The 26,516-nt window shown below is 46.0% G+C and overlaps 1 protein-coding gene across 1 annotated transcript; it reads left to right on the top strand.

Annotated features, from left to right (window-relative positions):
* The first annotated feature begins 14,367 nt into the window (after positions 1-14,367).
* On the top strand, positions 14,368-26,264 carry rcn1 (reticulocalbin 1, EF-hand calcium binding domain). The gene is made up of 6 exons (XM_084195566.1): positions 14,368-14,874; positions 16,045-16,238; positions 16,535-16,713; positions 21,551-21,611; positions 22,365-22,564; positions 24,934-26,264. Exons 1-6 carry the CDS (start codon positions 14,651-14,653, stop codon positions 25,039-25,041), a joined length of 966 nt encoding a protein of 321 aa, XP_084051692.1. The 5' UTR covers positions 14,368-14,650; the 3' UTR covers positions 25,042-26,264.
* Positions 26,265-26,516: the final 252 nt, after the last annotated feature.

The following is a 26,516-nucleotide window of genomic DNA, read 5'->3' as shown; positions in this document are numbered from 1 at the left end:
ACACACACACACACACACACACACACACACACACACACACACACACACACACACACACACACATACACACACACACACACACACACACACACACACATACACACACACCATATTTCCTAATACAAACACATATGGAGCCATCAGTGGCCAACACACTTCCATTAGAGTAACATCTTGTGCTGGAGGTTGGAACAGCTCAGGGCTGGAGTCGGGTGGTCCAGACCCGTCAGTAGGAGGAAGCAGAGGCGTTTGTCATCCCCCTCTCAGGGCTCCGTCCTCCTGAAAGAGAGAGAGGGGGGACAGAGGACTGGGTGGCAGAGCATCTGGCTCTAGGATCTCCAGCTGCAGGGAGAGAGAGGGAGAGGAGTGGCTCTGCAGCCCAGGGGAGGGACTCCAACTCCTGCAGCCAAATCCACAGCCATCACCCTGAATGGAGAGGAGATGGAGGACTGTATGAGGATGAGGAACTTGTTTACACATACAGTACATATAATAATTTGACTTATGATCATTGTTACTCAACAGCTTTGAAGAGGGTTCAGGGCCATGTATCATGGAAAGGGAAGATTACATCACACAATGATCATGTCTTTGTGTTTCTGTGGCCATTTTAGGGAAGTGTTCAGCCCTAAAAAACCAACCCCACAGCAGAGAGGGAATTTGTGTCTGAATGTGTGTCTATGATTGTGTGTATGTACACTACCAGTCAAAGGTTTTAGAACACCTACTCATTCAAGGGTTTTATTTGTGACACTCTGGCTCTAGGACTTGGTTATGTGAGCCAGGGTGTATTTCATTTGGTGGTGTTGGGTATGGGTGAGTTTCATTTGTTTGTGTTTTGGTAATTGGTTAATGACTCCCAATCGGAGGTAACGAGTGTCAGCTGTCGGCTCGTTATCTCTGATTGGGAGCCATATATATTCTGTGTGTTTTCACCTTGTGTTTGTGGGTTTTTGTTTCCTTGTTGCTGATAGTTGTATTCAGTGTTGAACTTCACGTATCGTCTTTTGTTTTGTTTTTCGTGGTTACGTTATTTAATAAATCATGTTCACTCGCAACGCTGCGCATTGGTCTCCTGTTTTAGACGATCGTGACAGAAAAACCCACCATCAAAGGACCAAGCAGCGCGTCCAGGAGCAAAGGGTCTGGACATGGGAGGAACTGTTGGACGGTAAAGGGTCCTGGACTTGGGAGGAGATCCTAGATGGTATGGATCGCCGACCATGGAACGAGACGGTGGAGAGGCGACGGCGAGAGGAGCAATGGCATCAGCAGGGCCATCATCGTCGGAAGGACGAGAGGCAACCCCAAGAAATTTTTTGGGGGGGGCACATGGCTTGGGCGACGGAGCAGCAGGAGGCTGCCACAAGGCAGAGTCAGAGGGCTGCCAGGTTAAGGGGGCTGACGGAGGCAGAGAAGGGACGGATTCAGTGGGCTACCAGGTCAAGGGGGCTACTGGGTAAAGCAGGGAAGGAAGGTGTTGAGGCACGGCGTGAGGTACTGGGGTGTGTAACCAGTTCGGTCCGGCCCGTTCCTAGTCCCGAGGTGCAGCCAGTAGTGTGTGTTCCCCGTACGGTACGGCCTGTTCCGGTCCCTCGCACTAAGTGTACGGTGCGCGTCGCCAGCCCGGTTCGGCCTGTTCCTGCCATACGCACCAAGTGTACGGTGCGCGTCGCCAGCCCAGCCCGGCCTGTTCCGGCCCCTTGCACTAAGCGTACGGTGCGCGTCGCCAGCCCGGTTCGGCCTGTTCCTGCCACCCGCACCAAGTGTCCGGTGCGCGTCGCCAGCCCAGCCCGGCCTGTCCCTGTGCCACGTAGGAAGCCTACGGTGTGCGTCGTCAGCCCAGCCCGGCCAGTTCCTGCTCTCCGCACTAGGCGTGAGGTGAGTCCCCAGGGTCCAGCATGCCCTGTTCCGGCTCCCCGCACTAGGCGTTATGGGAGTCCCCAGGGTCCAGCATGCCCTGTTCCGACTCCCCGCACTAGCCCTGAGATGCGTGTCCTCAGCCCGGTACCTCCTGTTCCGGCACCACGCATCAGGCCTACGGTGCGTCCCCAGGGTCCAGCATGCCCTGTTGCTTCTCCCCGCACTAGCCCTGAGATGCGTGTCCTCAGCCCGGTACCTCCTGTTCCGGCACCACGCACCAGGCCTATGATGCGCCTCAGACGGCCAGAGTCTGCCGTCTGCCCAACGGGGCCTGAACTGCCCGTCTGCCCGAAGCCTGCAGAGCCGCCCGTCTGCCATGAGCCATCAGAGCCGTCCGCCAGACCGGAGCCGCTAGAGCCTTCCGCCAGACAGGATCAGCCAGAGCCTTCCGCCAGACAGGATCAGCCAGAGCCTTCTGCCAGACAGGATCAGCCAGAGCCTTCTGCCAGACAGGATCAGCCAGAGCCTTCCGCCAGACAGGATCAGCCAGATCCGTCAGTCGGCCATGAGCAGCCAGATCCGTCAGCCAGCCATGAGCAGCCAGATCCGTCAGCCAGCCATGAGCAGCCAGATCCGTCAGCCAGCCATGAGCAGCCAGATCCGTCAGCCAGCCATGAGCAGCCAGATCCGTCAGCCAGCCATGAGCAGCCAGATCCGTCAGCCAGCCATGAGCAGCCAGATCCGTCAGCCAGCCATGAGCCGTCCAGCCAGGATCCGCCAGAGCCGTCCAGCCGGGATCCGCCAGAGCCGTCCAGCCGGGATCCGCCAGAGCCGTCCAGCCGGGATCCGCCAGAGCCGTCCAGCCGGGATCCGCCAGAGCCGTCCAGCCAGGATCCGCCAGCCAGCCAGGATCCGCCAGAGCCAGCCAGCCAGGATCCGCCATTTAGTCAGGTGCTGCCCCTTAGCTCGGTGTTGCTCCTTATCCTGGTGCTGTCCCTTATCCTGGTGCTGGCCCTTAGTCCGGTACTGCCCCTTAGTCCGATACTGCCCCTTAGTCCGGTGCTGCCCCTTAGTCAGGTACTGTCCCTTAGCCCGGTGCTGCCCCTTAGTCCGGTGCTGCTTCTTAGCCCGGTGCTGCCCCTTATCCCGGTGCTGCCCCTTATCCCGGTGCTGCCCCTTATCCCGGGGCTGCCCCTTAGTCCGGTGTTGCCCCTTAGTCCAGGTGGGGTTAGTTGGAGGGTGGTCATTGGGAGGAGGCTAGGGAAGCGGGTGGTGACTAAGGTGGGATGGGGACCACGACCAGGGGCAGAACCGCCACCGTGGACAGACGCCCACCCAGACCCTCCCCTAGACTGTGGGCTGGTGCGCCCGGAGTTCGCACCTTTAGGGGGGGGTACTGTGACACTCTGGCTCTAGGACTTGGTTATGTGAGCCAGGGTGTATTTCATTTGGTGGTGTTGGGTATGGGTGAGTTTCATTTGTTTGTGTTTTGGTAATTGGTTAATGACTCCCAATCGGAGGTAACGAGTGTCAGCTGTCGGCTCGTTATCTCTGATTGGGAGCCATATATATTCTGTGTGTTTTCACCTTGTGTTTGTGGGTTTTTGTTTCCTTGTTGCTGATAGTTGTATTCAGTGTTGAACTTCACGTATCGTCTTTTGTTTTGTTTTTCGTGGTTACGTTATTTAATAAATCATGTTCACTCGCAACGCTGCGCATTGGTCTCCTGTTTTAGACGATCGTGACATTATTTTTACTATTTTCTACATTGTAGAATAATAGTGAAGACATCAAAACTATGAAAGAACACATATGGAATCATTTAGTAACCAAAAAAGTGTTAAACAAATCAAAATATACGTTATATTTGAGATTCTTCAAATAGCCACCCTTTGCCTTGATGACAGCTTGCACACTCTTGGCATTCTCTCAACCAGCTACACCTGGAATGCTTTTCCAACAATCTTGAAGGAGTTCCCACATATGCTGAGCACTTGTTTGCTGCTTTTCCTTCGCTCTGTGGTCCAACTCATCCCAAACCATCTCAATTGGGTTGAGGTCGGGTGATTGTTGAGGCCAGGTCATCTGATGCAGCACTCCATCACCTTCTTGGTCAAATAGCCCTTACACAGCCTGGAGGTGTCCAAGGCAAAGAATCACAAATATAAAATATATTTTGATTTGTTTAACACTTTTTTGGTTACTACATGATTCCATATGTGTTATTTTATAGTTTTGATGTCTTCACTATTATTCTACCATGTAGAAAATAGTAAAAATAAAGAACAACCCTTGAATGAGTAGGTGTGTCCAAACTTTTGACTGGAACTGTATGTACGAACATTTGGGCAACAGAGTGTGTGTCTTTGTCTGCGTGTGTGTGTGTGCATTTGTGTGTGCATGTATGTGTGCGTGTATGTGTGTGTGTGCATGTGTGTGTGAGTGTGCACGTCAGTGGCAGCGCTTGCGTGTGTGGGCTCAGTACACAGACCCCAGAGCATGGCCGAGGTGTGAGGGACATCTAGTAATGCCGAGTGACTGGCACAATGGACCAGAGGATAATGTCACCAACACCATGACCCAGAAATCAGTGCAGCCACGAGGGACACAACTAAACATCTACAGCCAGGGCCCCTGAGATAGCATTTAGCATCTAGCATACTAGCCCCTGGTTAGCATTTAGCACCAGGCAACTTTTCCTTTGCAGGCATTTCATAATTTTAGATCCGATCCATGGATGATTCAGAGCATGGAGAGGGCATTTAGTGTTAGCATTTAAATGCATACTTCAGGGTTTGTTCTTGGGCCATAGCTGGGCTGATTGATGATTGATTGTTTAGAGGAGGGTATGGAGAGATGGAGAGATGGAGAGATAGAGGAGGAGATGGAGAGATAGAGGAGGGGTTGGATAGATGGAGGAGGAGATGGAGAGATAGAGGAGGAGATGGAGAGATAGAGGAGGGGTTGGAGAGATGGAGGAGGAGATGGAGAGATAGAGGAGGAGATGGAGAGATAGAGGAGGGGTTGGAGAGATGGAGGAGGAGATGGAGAGATAGAGGAGGAGATGGAGAGATAGAGGAGGAGATGGAGAGATAGAGGAGGGGTTGGAGAGATAGAGGAGATCAGACACACACAGACACTGACACACAAACACACACACACACACACACACACACACACACACACACACACACACACACACACACACACACACACACACACACACACACACACACACACACACACAGACACACACACACACACACACACACACACACACAGACACACACAGACACAGACACAGACACAGACACAGACACATACACACAGACACACACACAGACAGACACACACACACACAAACACACACATGAGGGGTTACACATAATTCTTTCCCTCGCTGTGAAGTGTGACCTTTGCTGAGGGAGGAGCCACAGGGCTGCAGTCAGAGACCCTCTGTTAATCTGAGATAATAGCTCCTCCAGGAGTCAGTAGCCCTAATCTGCCATTAGCCCTCTGGGATTATGGTCTGAGATTGAGATGAGTCCTGGAGGAGTTTACTGGGGTGCTCCTCTCAAGACATGGCAAAAGGGTTGGATGGAGGATGGACAATGGATTTAGGGGTGGATGACGCCAGCTTCTTGACAAAAGTGAGAACCCTCTAAAATGATGTTTCAGAGGGTATCAGAAGGGGTTTGGGTAGAAGATATTCAGCCCTCCTCCTCCATGTGGGGCCTGCTAGTACACTGTATGCCCTTTGGTATATCTTTTCCCACTCCGTTGTCTGACGTTGTTGTCGCTGCTGCAATGACTTATGAGTCATGTTTTGTGACGCGTTCTTTTCGCAAAAGAGTCACAGACTGACGCTTATCAGTTGATACCTGGCTGCACGTTGTGACTGTGAGTGTTTTCCACCATGCACAAATTGAGGTTTGCTGTTCAACAGACCATGCATGATGTTTAAAACACGTACGGACATGCAGTCGTTGACATAAAGAAATCCCCCTGTTGAATCTGTGTCCCCATCCCCCCTTACACACACACACACACACACACACACACACACACACACACACACACACACACACACACACACACACACACACACACACACACACACACACACACACACACACACACACACACACACACACACACACACACACACACACACACACACACACACACACACACACACAACACACACACACACACACACATACAGCCTTCCTGGCTGCAGCAGATGTGGTTGTTGGTATGGTAGGTAAACACAGGAGAGGAAATCATCAGATCAGAGCAGAGGGACACATGTTGGTGGGGGGCTATGTAGAGTGGTGGGTCGGGGTGCATTCTCTTCATGTGTTTCATTTCACCAGGTTCATTCAGTCTGTGTGTCTCTCTGTGTGTGTGTGTGTGTGTGTGTGTGTGTGTGTGGTCATGTAGTTATACAACCACAACACTGAATAATACAGTTGAAATCAGCAACACACATCACAAGCGTCTGTGTTTTGATGTCATTAATTAGGTGTCAGAGATATGACACCTTTTATTATTTAGATTCACACTGGACATGTTTGTTTAATTAAAGACATGCTCCGGAACTTTGGCAACTACTAAGTATTTTTTAAACCTCCCACTTTGGGCTGGATGTGTCAATGTGTAGTTCTTACATGCATAATATATGAGCAGAATTACTGCCTTACCTCAATTAGCCACGTAATCCATAGTTTGAAGGCGACTGTTTTTCTGGAACCTGTGCTGGGCCTTTTTCCCTGCATTTTCCACCACGTGGGCCAGCCCCCTAGCAATTCGAGTTCTAGCCAATGAGCTTCAGCTAGCAAGATGCACACACAGCAGAGTGAGAGAGAGAGCAATGATGTGGTGCACATATCTTCACATATGCAATTTCCGGGGGACCAGCCTTGCCTCGTGAGCCCCACTTTCAGAACTACTGGTTAAAAAGTATACAAAAGTACTGGAGAATCGCTTTAATGAATGTCATATTACCAGAAGGCTGCAAAACAGAGAATGAATATGTCTTCCTAAAACTAGACAATTAATGCCAATCTTTAGAATGGCTGAAGAAAGTCTAGGAGGCTAGCATATAACACAAAGTAATATTCAATTCAACTCATTCTATGTTTGGATAATGTAGATGTTTGGATAATGTAGATGTTTGGATAATGTAGATCCTTGCTTGTCTCCCTATGAGCCCTAATAGGCAGATGAGAGTCACATTAATAGGTGGTCTCCACTATGTATAGTCAATCTTCTTTTCATGGCCTTTATAATGACCCATTATAAACTGCAGATAAATTGCCACGTTTATTAAAACTGCACTAAAACATAGGCCTAACGGTTCTGCCCACTCCTCAATCTATGGCTGGAAGTGGTGCACACACACACACACACACACGAACACACACACACCCTTCCACAGATCTCCACGGCCACAATTTCCCCCTTAACATGCTTCCCCAAACATGATTTCCACTGTTGTTGACCCCCATTCAAAATCTATCTAACAGATGCTTGCTATCCACGTGCTGTAACATTGATTAACACCATCTATGCATCAAGGAGCGCAGAAACGAGTCGAGGGTCCGACTGCCAGACCAACTCTGTTCAAATTTTGCTTAGGTTGCTCCATGACCTATGCGCCGCTAATCTGCACGTTGAGGTATGTCTGCGCCACTATAAATTGCTGACTTAATTAAAAGCAGGACCTCTCTGTCATCTAATTACAGGGAGAAAAAGGTTATTGCTTTGATGCAATTTTCCAAATGCGATTCCTTAACAGTTATTAAAGGGCCCGACGTCGTTTATTGTTTCAGATTCTTCACTATGGAAATGGCCCCGGTGACAGCAGTAATGACTCGGGGGGGGGGGGGGATGCTTCATCTCTATAGTGGCCCGTTTCCCAGTCGTTTGTCTCTGGTAAGTGGAGCAGACGGGAACGTGGAAATGTCACGGGAGGGATCCCATGATTGCCTCCGCTTTACAGTAGTCATTAAGGGAGAGCAAAGGTTTATTTTCTCCGCTGCGGCAGCCTTGAGAAGTTTATTAATCGATCTGGAATGGTTGGGGCGGTGAGTTATTAGGAGGCTACTATAGGAAAGCTCAGGAGCGAGAGAGAGGGAGGGAAATGTGTGTGTGTGGGGGGGGGGGGGACCTTACAGTGCGCAAGTAAGGATGGTCAAAGTGAGAGAGTATGGATGGTCACAGTGAGAGACTAAGGATGGTCTCAGTGAGAGAATGGGGATGGTCACAGTGAGAGAGTGGGGATGGTCACAGTGAGAGAGTGGGGATGGTCACAGTGAGAGAGTAAGGATGGTCACTAAGGATGGTCACAGAGAGAGAGTGGGGATGGTCACAGTGAGAGAGTAAGGATGGTCACAGGTCACAGTGAGAGAGTGGGGATGGTCACAGTGAGAGAATAAGGATGGTCACAGTGAGAGAGTAAGGATGGTCACAGTGAGAGAGTAGGATGGTCACAGTGAGAGAGAAAGGATGGTCACAGTGAGAGAATATGATGGTCACAGTGAGAGAATAAGGATGGTCACAGTGAGAGAGTAAGGATGGTCACAGTGAGAGAGTGGGGATGGTCACAGTGAGAGAGAAAGGATGGTCACAGTGAAACAGTAAGGATGGTCACAGTGAGAGAGTAAGGATGGTCACTAAGGATGGTCACAGTGAGAGAGTGGGGATGGTCACAGTGAGAGAGTGGGGATGGTCACAGTGAGAGAGTGGGGATGGTCACAGTGAGAGAGTAAGGATGGTCACTAAGGATGGTCACAGAGAGAGAGTAGGATGGTCACAGTGAGAGAATAAGGATGGTCACAGTGAGAGAGTAAGGATGGTCACAGTGAGAGAGCGGGGATGGTCACAGTGAGAGAGTAAGGATGGTCACAGTGAGAGAGTAAGGATGGTCACAGTGAGAGAGTAAGGATGGTCACTAAAGATGGTCACAGTGAGAGAGTGGGGATGGTCACAGTGAGAGAGTGGGGATGGTCACAGTGAGCAGTGAGAGAGTAAGGATGGTCACAGTGAGAGAGTAAGGATGGTCACAGTGAAATAGTAGGATGGTCACAGTGAGAGAATAAGGATGGTCACAGTGAGAGAGTAAGGATGGTCACATTGAGAGAGTGTGGATGGTCACAGTGAGAGAGTACGGATGGTCACAGTGAGAGAGTAAGGATGGTCACAGTGAGAGAGTAGGATGGTCACAGTGAGAGAGAAAGGATGGTCACAGTGAGAGAGTGGGGATGGTCACAGTGAGAGAATAAGGATGGTCACAGTGAGAGAGTAAGGATGGTCACAGTGAGAGAGTAAGGATGGTCACAGTGAGGGAATGGGGATGGTCACAGTGAGAGAGTAAGGATGGTCACAGTGAGAGAGTAAGGATGGTCACAGTGAGAGAGTAAGGATGGTCACAGTGAGAGAGTAGGATGGTCACAGTGAGAGAGTGGTGAGTGATGGTCACAGTGAGAGAGTGGGGATGGTTTTCCCTAGACTGTTCAGTCAGATCAAATTCCTCTTTTGCAAGGTCTTGTTGCCTTTACATTCCAGAGTTGGCTTTAGCAGGAAAAGTTAGTGAAACTATTTTCCCTGTGATGAGTGACTTTGTCTGTTGCTCAGCGGGCCATTGCAGTTTTGTGTCACGCATATTATTTGGGTTTGATAGCCAGTTGGTTATGGACTGGGTATCAGTTACATTAAATGGCCTTCATACCTTTGTATGTACATGGTAACTACAGTGTAACTACAGTTTGGGTAGACATTAAATCTACTGTCAAGAAAAGGAAACCAGCACACACTACCACTGCAGCCGCTGGGCCTGTAAAAGGAACCCCAGACTTAAAATGATCCAAAACAGCACACTGTCCCCTGGGTCTGGGAGTGCTTTCTCCATCCAGACACACATGTGGATGGATGAAGAGCCTGCTCTAGGCCACGGGGCAAGGATAGGGCACTGCAAGACTGGATTACCGCTGGACACTAATGTCCTGTGTCTCACAGCATAGCGTTTCTTAATCACATTAACCAAATGCCTTCTGCTGTGTGTGTGTGTGTGTGTGTGTGTGTGTGTGTCATGGTTAGCTGAACACCCACTCCTCCTCTAAATGTGAAATATTCATGTTGAAAGCCACGCATCCCCCCGTCCCTCTCTCTCTTCCTCTTGCACGCTAATGTACAGAAGTGTTCAGCCATGATTGTTGCGGGATAATTGTTACTTCCTAATTAAAGTTTCCTGATTCAAATCCTCCTCAAAGCTATATGTTCACGTCCACGCCAGTTCTGGAGAGATCAGTGATGTCTGGGGTTGTAGTGTAATGAATTCAATTTCAAAATATGGTTTTTAACTCAACTTATTGAAATTTAATTGAATTAGATTGATGGATTATATTGTTACGACATATACATGCACTTAACAAACATATTATAGACTAACACAGTATAAGGCTGGACTGTATTATGGTATTCTATTTTGTTCTTTTGTTTTTGTCTCCAAAGTGGAGAGGGAGAGGAGGGAGGGAGGGGGGAGGGAGGGAGGGAGGGGGGAGGGAGGGGGGAGGGAGGGAGGGAGAGCAAGAGAGAGAGAGAGAGAGAGAGAGAGAGAGGGGGAGATGGAGGGAGAGAGAGAGAGAGAGAGAGGGAGAGAGAGAGAGTGAGAGTGAGGGGGAGATGGAGGGAGGGAGGGAGGGAGGGAGGGAGGGAGGGAGGGAGGGAGGGAGGGAGGGAGGGAGGGAGAGAGCGAGCCCTAACACTGAATCTCAGTAAGACAAAAATAATGGAGTTCCAAAAAAGGTCCAGTAGCCAGGACAACAAATACAAATTATATCTAGACAGCGTTGCCCTAGAGCACACAAAGAATTATACCTACCTAGGCCTAAACATCCCAATTAGGATCTGGCTAAAAATACTTAAATCAGTTATAGAACCCATTGCCCTCTATGGTTGTGAGGTCTGGGCTCCACTCACCAACCAAGAATTCACAAAATGGGACCAACACCCAATTGAGACTCTGCCTGCAGAATTCTGCAAAAATATACTTTGTGTACCCCCTCCTGTACTCCCTGTTCATCCATGACTGTGTGGCCATGCACGCCTCCAACTCAATCATAAAGTTTGCAGACGACACAACAGTAGTAGGCCTGATTACCAACAATGATGAGACAGCCTACAGGGAGGAGGTGAGGGCCCTGGGAGAGTGGTGCCAGGAAAATAACCTCTCACTCAATGTCAACAAAACAAAGGAGCTGATCGTGGACTTCAGGAAACAGCAGAGGGAGCACGCCCCTATCCACATCGACGGGACCGCAGTGGAGAAGGTGGAAAGCTTCAAGTTCCTCTGCGTACACATCACAGACGACCTGAAATAGTCCACCCACACAGACAGTGTGGTGAAGGCTCAACAGCTCCTCTTCAACCTCAGGAGGCTGAAGAAATTTGGCTTGCCCCCTAAAACCCTCACAAACATTTACAGATGCACAATTGAGAGCATCCTGTCGGGCTGTATCTCCGCCTAGTACGGCAACTGCACCGCCCACAACCGCAGTGCTCTCCAGAGGGTGGTGCGGTCTGCCCAGCGCATCACCGGTGGCAAACTACCTGCCCTCCAGGACACCTACAGCACCCGATGTCACAGGAAGTCCAAAAAGATCATCAAGGACATCAACCATCCGAGCCACGGCCTGTTCACCCCGCTATCATCCAGAAGGCGAGGTCAGTACAGGTGCATCAAAGCTGGGACCGAGAGACTGAAAAACAGCTTCTATCTCAAGACCATCGGTTATGTAACCCTGCACCTTAGAGGCTGCTGCCCTATATACATAGACATGGAATCAATGGCCACTTTAATAATGGAACACTAGTCACTTTTATAATGTTTACATACTGCTTTACTCATCTCATATGTATATACTGTATTCTATTCTACTGTATTTTAGTCACTGCCACCACGACATTGCTCGATCTAATATTTATATATTTCTTAATTCCATTATTTTACTTTTAGATTTGTGTGTATTGTTGTGAATAGATACTACTGCACTGTTGGAGCTAGGAACACAAGCATTTCGCTACACCCGCAATAACATCTGCTAAATATGTGTATGTGACCAATACATTTTGATTTGATTTGATTTGACAATGTATGCAGAGCAGAATTAGGACTATACCCGCTAGATATCAAAATCCAGAAAATAGTTGTTTAATTCTACAACCACCTAAAAGGAAGATGCACACACATTCCACCACAAAGCCCTCAGAGAGATTAACCTACATTTTTTACATTTGACATTTTAGTCATTTAGCAGACGCTCTTATCCAGAGCGACTTACAGTTAGTGAGTGCATATTTTATATACTGGTCCCCCGTGGGAATCGAACCCACAACCCTGGCGTTGCAAACGCCATGCTCTACCAACTGAGCTACATCCCTGCCGGCCATTCCCTCCCCTACACGACGCTGGGCCAATTGTGTGCCGCCCCATGGGTCGCCCGGTCGCGGCCGGCTACGACAGAGCCTGGATTCGAACCAGGATCTCTAGTGGCACAGCTAGCACTGCGATGCAGTACCTTAGACCACTGCGCCACTCGGGTCTGCAAACCTAGAGAAGAGTCACCTCAGCCAGCTGGTTCTGGGGCTCTGTTCACAAACACAGACTCCACAGAGCCCCAGGACAGCAACACAATTAGACCCAACCAAATTATAAGAAAGAAAAAAGAGAACTATTTGACACACTGGAAAGAATTAACCAAAAAACAGAGCAAATTGGAATACTATCTGGCCCTAAACAGAGTACACAGTGGCAGAATACCTGAACACTGTGACTGACCCAAAATTAACAACATTCTTGACTATGTACAGACTCAGTGAGCATAGCCTTGCTATTGAGAGAGGCCGCCATAGCCAGACCTGGCTCTTGAGAAAAGACAGGCTATGTGCACACTGCCCACCAAATGAGGTGGAAACTGAGCTGCACTTCCTATCCTCCTGCTAAATGTATGACCACATTAGAGATACATATTTCCTACAGATCACACAGACCCACAAATAATTTTAAAACAAATCAAACATAGATAAATTCCCATATCTGTTAGGCGAAAAACTGCAGTGTGCAATCACAGCAGCAAGATCTGTGGCCCGTTGCCATGAGAAAAGGGTAACCAGTGGAGCACAAACAACATTACAAATACCACCTATATTTCTCTGTTTAGTTATCTTCCCCTACTATTCGTACTACTACTATTTGCACATTGCTAAAACACTGTACATAGATGATAATATAACACTTGAGATGTTTTGTGTCTTTTGTTTATTGTTTATTTCACTTGCTTTGGCAAAGTAAACACGTTTCCCATGCCAATAAAGCCCCATTTAATTGAAGGGAGAGGGGGAGAGAGAAGGAGAAAGAGAGCGAGAGAGAGAGAGAGAGAGAGAGAGAGGGAGAGGGAGAGAGAGAGCAAAGGAGAGAGAGAGAGAGAGAGAGAGAGAGAGAGAGAGAGAGAGAGAGAGAGAGAGAGAGAGAGAGAGAGAGAGAGAGAGAGAGAGAGGCATCTTTCTGGGAGAAAACACATCTGTGTATCATTATATCTCGCTGCGACACTCTTATTCAAATTGACTGGGCAAGACTAATTTAAATACATGAACTATTCATTAATTAATATAAAGGCCAGTTAGCCCCAGGGCCCTTTTATAATCAAAAACTGGGATATACAGTTTATGCAAAAAAACAAAGTCCATGTGTTGGCTTATTATGCTAATGCTGAATGACAAAATACATGTTCTCCAGCCTACGAATGGAGATTAGGGATGACGTTGTCAGCAAGTTGTTTCCAGGGTACACAGACTCTCCTATTGCACATTACAACATATTGAAATACAAAACGTATGAGAGAAAAAAATGTATGCTCTCACTACTGTAAATGGCTCTGGATACGAGTGTCTGCTAAATGACTGAAATGTAAATGTAAATAGTAATAATTTGACGCTATTTGTCCTGTCTATGTCTCATTGCCGGTCATCATAATAACCATGAGTTGTTTTAATGCTGTCTTCAGGTAAAGACTGGGGGCCCTACACGTGTAACATATGATGGGTATGGTACTCTGCTTTGTGGACTTCTGCTGTTTGTGCATTTCTTATGTTAAAACAGTAGGCTAGTATATTCTGAAGAAAACACACACACAGACAGAGAGAGAGAGCGCATAAACATACCCCTATCAATAAAACAGGACGACAACAAAGTGACTAAGGAGGGGCACAACTATTTTTGGCAGCCCCTAAAAATTGCGTGAGAGTTCTACGGCAGTGTTTACGTGTCATCTTGCAACGTGGCGCCCATAGTCACCTCGTGTTACAGACAGCCAATGGACCAATGACAGGGACACTAACAATGAGTGAGGCTGAACCAGCGCTGAAACCGAATATGTGAATGGTTGTACGTGAAGTAAGACGCAACCTTGCTAGGTTGTGCTCTGTGGTGTCCCGTGGTAACCAGCCGGGCATGTTTGAAACGAAAATACGACCTGGGGCGGGCTGTACTTGTCTGAAGTGACCTGTGTAATGTATCTAAATGTACCTACACTTTACTGCAAGACTTGATGCCGCATTTCGGCAACATTGTTGGGCTCATCAAAGTAAGAAAGTAGCCAGCTTGCGCTGTTGTTTCATTTCGCATCTGCAGAGTTGTAAAAAATTGGCCGCATTTGTAGCAGCGGGCTAATTAGCTCACATAGCTTCACACTCCGAAACAGCTGATCTGTCCTCAAACACCCTACTGATGGACGTGTACAGCTACGTGTGCGTTCTGCTCCTCTGCTTCTGTGTAGTGCTCGGTAAACCAACGCTAAGAAAAGAACGCGTCCACCACGACCCGCTCGAACTGATTAAGCAAGCCAACGAAGACAATCAGAGCTTTCAATTCGACCATGAGGCCTTTCTGGGAAAGGAGGACGCTACTACTTTCGACCAGTTTACCCCGGAGGAGAGCAAAGACAGGCTTGGGTAAGGTTCCCTTGCAAAGGCTAGAGATCCATGTGATACAATGCAGGGTCAGTCAAGTGCAAAACTAGTTAAGGCTACAGCTTATTTGGTCTCCTCAATTCCATTATTCTCTGACATCGCATCACGTTGGTGTCATTGCATTGCAAAGGTCTATATCTGGACAACAAGTGATGGTGACGCAACCAACCTCTCGTGCGTAATGTAGACTATTGTTACACTTCTCCAAAGTTCTGGGCCTTCTTAGTGGGTCACAATAGTCGCATATTCCTGTTAATGTATTCCGTGTTATCTTGGCTTTAGGTTATTAAAATTTCACAACGCGCCCAAGTGGTCCCTGAAACATTTGCATGCCAGCAGACCCTCATGATATAACGGTGCAATATTATGCCTTTAAATGTAGCGCGAGTGCTATTCGCTCGCACACATTCCCCGTTCATATTATAATTGCAGAGTGTAGTTCTTAATTATGGATAATGCATTAAAGAAGCAAGAGGAGCTTTTGTGGTGTTGAGAGAGTTGGATAAAAGTTGAGAACCACGAACAGAATCGTGTTCGGGGTTTTTATATGTGTGTCTCAACCCGTGGAACATGTCATCTGCACTGTCTCGAGTGTGTTCTTTCATAGAGAGACTTGTCCAGCTCCCTATAGTTATGTTTCATCTTTGCCACTGCTCAAATGTCATGAAGGCTCCATGTTACACACGTTGGCTGAAATGGGCGTAAACTGTGTAGTTGGCGCTTCTCCCTGAGAATTCCCTTTCCTGAATAGCATTGAGTGGGAGGGCCCTCTTAACATCACAACGTGGCAACCAAGATGGATATAAATACGTTTACCCTAGTTGGTGGAAAACTAATTTCCTAAATAGAACACACTCTCAATTTCATTTATGCACATGTTCCTCCCAAAGCAAACATAAAGCAAACGTAACTCAATAGCTTTTTATTCTCTCAACAGTGGCTGACAGTATTTATAAACGGATAGTGTTTTTTTGCTAGAATGACTGCTTACTTATGCCACTGAAGACATCAACTCAAGTCTAGGCTACTTTTTCTCAAAGAAATATATGGACCATTATATTCAACTGCATCTATGTATGGCTATGCATTATAATTCAAGGAAATGAATGATATAGACTATAGTACTGTTTGTGTGCCCCCTGTATCTCACAGTAAGATAGTGAACCGGATAGACGGTGATGGAGATGGCTATGTCACCATCACTGAACTGAAGGCCTGGATCAAGCGGGTGCAGAAGCGTTACGTCTACGAGAACGTGGCCAAGGTGTGGACGGATTACGACCTCAACAAAGACAACAAGATCTCGTGGGACGAGTACAAGCAGGCTACCTATGGCTACTACCTGGGTAAGATATGATATGACCTGCTTATGACATGTTCTGCCAGTGTTATGTAGCTGTTATGACTGAGAATTCAAGCAAAGTTTTATATCTATACGACTAAAGGCTGCCCCCTCACCTCTCACCTCTCTCTCCTCTCTCCTCTCTGTTTGTCCGACCCATGGCCCCTCTGTCCTCTCTGGTTGTCTGACAGCTAACAATATCACACCTTCCATCCAAATTCATTACCTACCTAGTTATTTAAGCCAGCACCTCTACTTCAGTAGTTTGAACACCAACCACTTGTTTCTCTTTCCTCCAAGCTAACCCAGAGGAGTTTGAGGAGGCTAAAGACCAGTTCAGCTTTAAGAAGATGCTGCCCAGGGACCAGAGGAGATTTCAAACAGCTGATCTGGATGGAGACCTGGCGGCCGATAGAGAAGAGTTCACCTCCTTCCTCCATCCAGAGGAGTTTGACCACATGAAGGACATCGTGGTCCTGGTAAGTGTTCCATAGTCCAGGGCTACAAATCTGCACTGAAAGGTCTAGTGTTGGCCTGGATGCCAGCCTGTTTTTGCTCAGTTAGCGGAAGCTCTAACATGGGTTATGGTTGTGTAGTAGTAGATAGGAAAACCAAAACTCCACAGCAGCCTAGAAAACTGATTTGAGAACCTCTGATAACTTGTTATGGTTTAAACGAAACGCCGTAACTCGAGCGTATTTGAGAACCAGGTTTAAAACCTGAGTTATGTGAAGAGTTCAAAGCTGTATTGATAACTCCTCATCATACTCTATAGATGGGTTGGCTGGCTTTCTGAAAATGTTTTCTAATTCTTGGAACAGATGAGAGTTTGTGTGAAATGTGTTTCTGTCTGATGATGTCCCACTAGGAGTGCTCTGCATTCAGATCACTCTAATGACACTTTACTCAGCCTGGAAATGATGTGTCGATTTTTTGGAACAGGTCTAGTGGGACAAACCGACCCATGCCACTTAAATATAAAACTGACAGCGCCGAACAGTCGCGTGGCAAACATGGGGAAACTAATGCACTAGGCTTCTGTCTTCATAAAAGTTGTAATACCCATTTTACAGAGTTAATTATTGATGGTTCATTTTTCAGAAATGTTTCTGGGTTGCTGCTTGGGCAGTGTTGTTTTCATTGATTGTGGTGATCACACCCTGTGGTTGTAGTCAATAGGGGCAGTCTTTACAAGTAAGAACCAAGCCATGACATTAAGTCACATCCATCTTGTTATTATTGGGTAATATGACATGCCTACTCCCTGACATAGTAGGCCCATAACCCCTATACCACGCTAGTGTTGTAGAGGACATGAACCCCTATACCACTCTAGTGTTGTAGAGGACATGAACCCCTATACCACTCTAGTGTTGTAGAGGACATGAACCCCTATACCACTCTAGTGTTGTAGAGGACATGAACCCCTATACCACTCTAGTGTTGTAGAGGACATGAACCCCTATACCACTCTAGTGTTGTAGAGGACATGAACCCCTATACCACTCTAGTGTTGTAGAGGACATGAACCCCTATACCACTCTAGTGTTGTAGAGGACATGAACCCCTATACCACTCTAGTGTTGTAGAGGGCATGAACCCCTATACCACTCTAGTGTTGTAGAGGACATGAACCCCTATACCACTCTAGTGTTGTAGATGACATGAACCCCTATACCACTCTAGTGTTGTAGAGGACATGAACCCCTATACCACTCTAGTGTTGTAGAGGACATGAACCCCTATACCACTCTAGTGTTGTAGAGGACATGAACCCCTATACCACTCTAGTGTTGTAGAGGACATGAACCCCTATACCACTCTAGTGTTGTAGAGGACATGAACCCCTATACCACTCTAGTGTTGTAGAGGACATGAACCCCTATACCACTCTAGTGTTGTAGAGGACATGAACCCCTATACCACTCTAGTGTTGTAGAGGACATGAACCCCTATACCACTCTAGTGTTGTAGAGGACATGAACCCCTATACCACTCTAGTGTTGTAGAGGACATGAACCCCTATACCACTCTAGTGTTGTAGAGGACATGAACCCCTATACCACTCTAGTGTTGTAGAGGACATGAACCCCTATACCACTCTAGTGTTGTAGAGGACATGAACCCCTATACCACTCTAGTGTTGTAGAGGACATGAACCCCTATACCACTCTAGTGTTGTGGAGGACATGAACCCCTATACCACTCTAGTGTTGTAGAGGAGATATCCTGGATGAGTCATGCTATGGAGTGGTCTACAGTGCATTTGGAAAGTATTCAGACCCCTTCACTTTTTCCACATTTTGTTACGTTACAGCCTTATTCAAAAATGTATTAAATACATGTTTTTCCTCATCAATCTACACACACTATCCCATAATGCCAATGCGAAAACAGTTTATTAGAAATTTTTGCAAATGTATTAACAATAAAAAAAACAATAGCTTATTTACATAAGTATTCAGACCCTTTGCTATGAGACTCGAAATTGAGCTCAGGTGCATCCTGTTTCCATTGATCATCCTTGAGATGTTTCTACAACTTGATTGGAGTCCACCTGTGGTAAATTCAAATGATTGGACGTGATTTGGAAAAGCACACACCTGTCTATATAAGGTCCCACAGTTGACAGTGCATGTCAGAGCAAAAACCAAGCCATGAGGTTGAAGGAATTGTCTGGCGAGCTCCGAGGCAGTATTGTGTCGAGGCACAGATCTGGGGAAGGGTACCAAAACATTTCTGCAGCATTGAAGGTCCCCAAGAACACAGTGGCCTCCATCATTCTTAAATGGAAGAAGTTTGGAACCACCAAGACTCGTCCTAGAGCTGGCCGCCTGGCCAAACTGAGCAATCGGGGGAGAAGGGCCAAGAACCCGATGGTCCCTCTGTCAGAGCTCCAGAGTTCCTCTGTGGCAATGGGAGAACCTTCCAGAAGGACAACCATCTCTGCAGCACTCCACCAATCAGGCCTTTATGGTAGAGTGGCCAGACGGAAGCCACTCCTCAGTAAAAGGCACATGACAGCTCGCTTGGAGTTTGCCAAAAGGCACCTAAAGACTCTCAGACCATGAGAAACAAGATTCTCTGGTCTGATGAAACCAAGATTGAACTCTTTGGCCTGAATGCCAAGCGTCACATCTGGAGGAAACCTGGTACCATCCCTACGGTGAAGCATGGTGGTGGCAGCATCATGCTGTGAGGATGTTTTTCAGCGGCAGGGACTGAGAGACTAGTCAGGATCGAGGGAAAGATTAACAGAGCAAAGTACAGAGCGATCCTTGATGAAAACCTGCTCCAGAGCACTCAGTACCTCAGACTAGGGCGAAGGTTCACCTTTCAACAGGACAACGTCCCTAAGCACACAGCCAAGACAATGCAGGAGTTGCTTCGGGACAAGTCTCTGATTGTCTTTGAGTGGCCCAGCCAGAGCCCGGACTTGAACCTGATCTAACATCTCTGGAGAGACCTGAAAATAGCTGTGCAGCGACCCTCCCCATCCAACCTGACAGAGCTTGAGAGGATCTGCAAGGAAGAATGGGAGAAACTCCCCAAATACAGGTGTGCCAAGTTTGTAGCGTCAACCCAGGAAGACTCGAGGCTGTAATCGCTGCCAAAGGTGCTTCAACACAGTACTGAGTAAAGGGCCAGAATAGTTATGTAAATGTGATATTTCCGTTTTTAATTTTTTATAAATTTGCAAAAATGTCCAAAAACCTGTTTTTCCTTTGTCATTATGGGGTATTGTGTGAAGAAAGAAATACATTAATCCATTTTAGAGTAAGGCTATAATGTAACAAAATGTGGAAAAGGTCAAGGGTTCTGAATACTTTCCCAAATCATATATAATTATTTTCTATATTTTCTATGAACACATGTTCTTGTTTATTATTAGGCAACCACTTGACTTCCCAGGTTAAGTGATCTTTAAACGTTCGGTAGGCTTCAGCGGGGGCATTTATAACCTGCTTGAAGCAGGCTGTGTGTGTATGTGTGTAAAGCTAAGTGGGCTGGTAAGGGGGTTGACTGCATTTTGAGGCAGTCATAACATATCCGCTCTAATAACAACTGCTACAACCTTAAGCGTCGTTCACATTACCCATAAGCACTCCGTTACGTTGCGCCAGATGTCATGCATTTCAATGGGGATTTCCACAACTGCGTGGAAACACAACGCCCCTTGCGGTTGAAGGCTCCATTGTGAGACTTTTTCAAACTTTGCATCCTCTTCAGTCCAGCCAGAGTCCGTCGGAAAACAGGAAGTTACCAAACCACAGAAGAAAATGAAAATATTGATGGCTTTATGGGATAGCTAGCAACTTCTAAACAATTACCCATTCCTATAAGTGAGTACTATTTTAATAGTAATGTTACATAATACACATTAGCTGTTAAGACAATTATATTATGACTGTTGCCTCCCATTTTAAGTTTATTGTGATGGTAATGATGTTTGTTTTTTGATGATAATTATTAGGTGGAGGTCGCTAGCTACAATGGTTTCTTCAACCAAGCCTAGCTTTTAGCTAGCTAGCTAGCTGCTCTGCAGTGCAGGCTAGCTTGACTTGCTATAAAGTTAGAGAAACAAGTTGAGGGAAAAAGTAGCTAAACAAAACATGTTTTAACACTTGAAACAATATATTTATCCTGTCTTAAATAAAAAGGTCATATTTTGCAATCTCCCAAAATAAATGCTATCTCTGACGAGAGACAGGCTCTCCTCCATCTTGCCTTACAAACACTACACTTGACTTGTCCGTTCAGTAGCGGGGCAAGACTCTGTGAAGATGACGTACGGCGTAATGAAATGCGTCACGATGTAAACGGGGCATTAGGGAGGCAGTCATGACATATCCTCTCTCTGAACAACTGCTACAACCTTAGGGAGGCAGTCATTCAAATATAAGTTAAATGTCAAACGAGGGAGCACAACACAACAAATATTGTGCAATGTTGACAAGATGAGTTGAGGCACTGTAAGCACACCTAAGAGACTGTATAGGGTTAGATGGTTAGACATATCTAAAATGACTCAAGTAAAGCAACCATACATAGATTGTTCTAAAAGAAGTGGCTAAAATCTCTCATCTCTGAAAACAAGCGGACATCGTCTCCAGTCCAGGCGGTGAGCTGATCAGCAGTGGCTCTGTAATCGTAGTGTCACCCTGCCAGCCCAGCTGTAAGCAGAGCCTCGTAGCTCGACTCATACTGCCTGGGGCTGTGTGTTTGATCTTTTTATTACTGTCAGTAGTGAGAGTCCCACTGCTGTTGACCCCTGTGACCCCCTTTTATGACATCATTGCCTGTGTTTGCGTGCAGGAGACCCTGGAGGACATTGATAAGAATGGAGACGGACATGTAGACGAGGATGAGTATATTGGTGAGTTGGGAGAGGCGTGACTGGGGTTGACACTGCATTAGAAGACTAATCTTTCATCAACACGGGTAACGGGTCATTTTTACTCACAAATGGGTTTTCTCTCCTTTTTCAGCGGAATTTCCATTTTTATACACAGGGACAGGTCTACCCTCATTTTAATGCATAACAATTTTTATTTATTTATTTATTTACAATTTCCTCCACAAACTATACCATGTTCTTATGGTATATTGGGGCTGTTTACAAGGTTTGGTGTTAGTATCCTCCTGGGTCTTATAGTCTAGTCTAGAGGAAGAGTTCCTAACACAAGATGTGGGCTAACCCCATGGGCTCTGTGACCTGATTAGGAATCAAAGGCCTGTTTGTTGGTTGCTCTGGGAAAGCTCTGCTGTGAGGCTGCATGCGACGTCAGTCTGCTGACTTAGTCTGTCTGCCTATTATAGGATTTCACTGTTCATTTTTGGTAGCGTTTTTATAGGAATGTCCGCTTAGAAACTGCTTAGAAACATTACTTAGCTAGCTTGTTAACCATTAGTTATATAGCGTTTTGATTACGTTACAGGTCCTTTATAGTAAATGGTTTATACAGGGAATGCAAATGAGCACATGAACAAACAATGATTTACTAAAAATGTACTAATGGTTAACAAACTATTTAGTTATGGTTTGTAAGCAGACTTTCAAACAAAGAGTTTGCTTTTTGACCTTCTTTGAGTATGTCATCTAATCACATATATTCCTGTGTCATTGCAGCGGACATGTTTTCCCATGAGGAGGGGGGCCCAGAACCAGACTGGGTCAGGACGGAGCGGGACCAGTTCTCTGACTTCCGGGACCTGAACAAGGACGGCAAAATGGACGTGGAGGAGATCCGCCACTGGATCCTGCCCCAGGACTACGACCACGCAATGGCAGAGGCCCGACACCTGGTTTACGAGTCAGACCAGGACAAGGTACTGATCCTGTAACCTAGTTTACGAGTCAGACCAGGACAAGGTACTGATCCTATAACCTAGTTTACGAGTCAGACCAGGACAAGGTACTGATCCTATAACCTAGTCTACAAGTCAGACCAGAACAAGGTACTGATCCTATTACCTGGTCTACAATTCAGACCAGGACAAGGTACTGATCCTATTACCTGGTCTACAAGTCAGACCAGGACAAGGTACTGATCCTATAACCTGGTCTATGAGTCAGACCAAGACAAGGTACTGATCCTATAACCTGGTCTACGAGTCAGACCAAGACAAGGTACTGATCCTGTAACCTGGTCTACAAGTCAGACCAAGACAAGGTACTGATCCTGTAACCTGGTCTACAAGTCAGACCAAGACAAGGTACTGATCCTGTAACCTGGTCTACAAGTCAGACCAAGACAAGGTACTGATCCTGTAACCTGGTCTACAAGTCAGACCAAGACAAGGTACTGATCCTGTAACCTGGTCTACAAGTCAGACCAAGACAAGATACTGATCCTATAACCTGGTCTACAAGTCAGACCAAGACAAGGTACTGATCCTATAACCTGGTATACAAGTCAGACCAAGACAAGATACTGATCCTATATGATTCCCAACGATTGCTTGTTTAAGTTTTCACTCCTATTTACCAGTTTTATGGCTGGTAATATTATGTAGGATAAAGATCTTGAGTTTGAATTTCAAGTGTTAGTCCTTAGTAGTAGGATATCTTATATACTCTATACAGTGGGGGAAAAAATTTATTTAGTCAGCCACCAATTGTGCAAGTTCTCCCACTTAAAAAGATGAGAGAGGCCTGTAATTTTCATCATAGGTACACGTCAACTATGACAGACAAAATGAGATTTTTTTTTCTCCAGAAAATCACATTGTAGGATTTGTAATGAATTTATTTGCAAATTATGGTGGAAAATAAGTATTTGGTCAATAACAAAAGTTTCTTAATACTTAGTTATATACCTTTTGTTGGCAATGACACAGGTCAAACGTTTTCTGTAAGTCTTCACAAGGTTTTCACACACTGTTGCTGGTATTTTGGCCCATTCCTCCATGCAGATCTCCTCTAGAGCAGTGATGTTTTGGGGCTGTCGCTGGGCAACACGGACTTTCAACTCCCTCCAAAGATTTTCTATGGGGTTGAGATCTGGAGACTGGCTAGGCCACTCCAGGACCTTGAAATGCTTCTTACGAAGCCACTCCTTCGTTGCCCGGGCGGTGTGGTTTGGGATCATTGTCATGCTGAAAGACCCAGCCACATTTCATCTTCAATGCCCTTGCTGATGGAAGGAGGTTTTCACTCAAAATCTCACGATACATGGCCCCATTCATTCTTTCCTTTACACGGATCAGTCGTCCTGGTCCCTTTGCAGAAAAACAGCCCCAAAGCATGATGTTTCCACCCCCATGCTTCACAGTAGGTATGGTGTTCTTTGGATGCAACTCAGCATTCTTGTCCGCCAAACACGACGAGTTGAGTTTTTACCAAAACGTTCTATTTTGGTTTCATCTGACCATATGACATTCTCCCAATCCTCTTCTGGATCATCCAAATGCACTCTAGCAAACTTCAGACGGGCCTGGACATGTACTGGCTTAAGCAGGGGGACACGTCTGGCAGCGTAGTGTGTTACTCATGGTAGGCTTTGTTACTTTGGTCCCAGCTCTCTGCAAGTCATTCACTAGGTCCCCCCGTGTGGTTCTGGGATTTTTGCTCACCGTTCTTGTGATCATTTTGACCCCACGGGGTAAGATCTTGCATGGAGCCCCAGATCGAGGGAGATTATCAGTGGTCTTGTATGTCTTCCATTTCCTAATAATTGCTCCCACAGTTGATTTCTTCAAACCAAGCTGCTTACCTATTGCAGATTCAGTCTTCCCAGCCTGGTGCAGGTCTACAATTTTGTTTCTGGTGTCTTTTGACAGCTCTTTGGTCTTGGCCATAGTGGAGTTTGGAGTGTGACTGTTTGAGGTTGTGGACAGGTGTCTTTTATACTGATAACAAGTTCAAACAGGTGCCATTAATACAGGTAACGAGTGGAGGACAGAGGAGCCTCTTAAAGAAGAAGTTACAGGTCTGTGAGAGCCAGAAATCTTGCTTGTTTGTAGGTGACCAAATACTTATTTTCCACCATAATTTGCAAATAAATTCATTAAAAATCCTACAATGTGATTTTCTGGAAAAATAATTCTCAATTTGTCTGTCATAGTTGACGTGTACTTATGATGAAAATTACAGGCCTCTCTCATCTTTTTAAGTGGGAGAACTTGCACAATTGGTGGCTGACTAAATACTTTTTTTTCCCACTGTATGTAAACTTGACCGGTTTCTCTCTCCTCAGGACACAATGCTGACCAAGGAGGAGATCCTGGAGAACTGGAACATGTTTGTAGGAAGTCAGGCCACCAACTATGGAGAAGACCTGACCAAGAACCACGACGAACTCTGAGCATAATTTAGTGTAGGTGTGTGTTTGTGGCAGGGCGGTTGGACCTCAACTGAGCATCGTCAACCTCGACCACCAACTTGTCTGGTCCTCAGCCTTATCCTGCTGAATGGGACAGATGTAGACCCAACACTGCATTAACCCCCGAGGGGAGGGTCCAAGGAATGGTCTGTTCTTACCACTGACGGTCGAGGTCCTCCTGAGCGGCTGGACAGGGTTTGGTCCTGTTTCTGACATTTAGGAACAGATATTGACCACACCGAACCTCTGTGCGACTGCCGTTGACAGTGCTTATCGGCCAGACACCCATCTGGCTTAGCTGCCTTTTTAGATATATTTAGAGGTAGCCATCATCAAATAACCATCTTTGACCATTTGATAATTTCCCTTATATTGTATTTTCTTTAAACCTTACATGTCTTAGCAGAGATGAGAACGTAGGGTTGATCGTCAGGAATATTTTATTTGATTGTGGTTTGAATGTGAAAACAAAGCACAACCTAGAATACTAACTCTAATTGTATTTATTTAGTTAACTTGAGGAGGCAAAGAAGCCTGGGAGGTATAATAGTTAGAGGTCAATGGGTGTTTATAGCGTTTATGAAGGCTGCCTATTTTTTGAACTTGCCAGATATCACTACACTCTTTCTGTTTTTATACAGTGGACACAGATGTTGTTTTTGTTTTGCTGGCCAGTAAAGACTATTTTACAAATTACATTTTTTGAAGTGCTCTTGGATTTGTGAGCTTCCTCTTGTAAAATGTTTTACGAACTCTTACTAACACCCATCTTAATGTCATGCTCTTTGCACGCATCTGTTTTCCAATACAGTCTGTGAAAACATTCATTTTATTCATATTTTATTCACTTTTGCTTTGTTCGCTTGTTTATTTTTATACACTTAAGGCCTTCATGTGTCAAAATTGAAATATGAGTTTCATGCAAAATAACCAGGCTATTGTCGTGATGAAAATGTAAGTTTTGCCTTTTCATTGTTGTGGAAATGGGAGTTTTGCAGTGATGTAAAATGACTTGAAACGCAGGAGAATAGGGGTTGCAGAGTACTGTATGCATGTCCTCCGTTAACTCAAAGCTGCTTCTCATATTGACACTATTGTTCACGTTGTAAGATAGGACTTCCTGTTATATCACTTCCTCTTGTACCATGCCAAATGTACTCCCTTGTGTAAATTAATGTTTTTGAAAAAGAAACACATTTTCCCATTCTTGTCTCCAGTTTGTAATTCTGTGATGACCCACATATTTTTCTATGTACCTTTTCTTTTTCCGCATAGGAAGTTAAGCAAATGTTTTTCTGCTGTTACAAGTTGGTTTATATTGGTCTCTGCTAAGCTCAGTTGTAGGATTGGCACCTCTTGTTTGAATCTAGGGCTTGGGAAAGGGTTCAGTCATGAACAAGGTCTGGCAGAGAGCTGGAGAGATTGGGTATCATTTGAAGCAGGACAGACAGACACAA

This window comes from Coregonus lavaretus (genome assembly GCF_964263955.1).
Source record: "Coregonus lavaretus genome assembly, contig: HAP1_SCAFFOLD_640, whole genome shotgun sequence".
Lineage (NCBI taxonomy): Eukaryota > Metazoa > Chordata > Actinopteri > Salmoniformes > Salmonidae > Coregonus > Coregonus lavaretus.
Note: the sequence above shows the minus strand (reverse complement) of the source record. Positions and strands in the feature narration are given on the sequence as shown.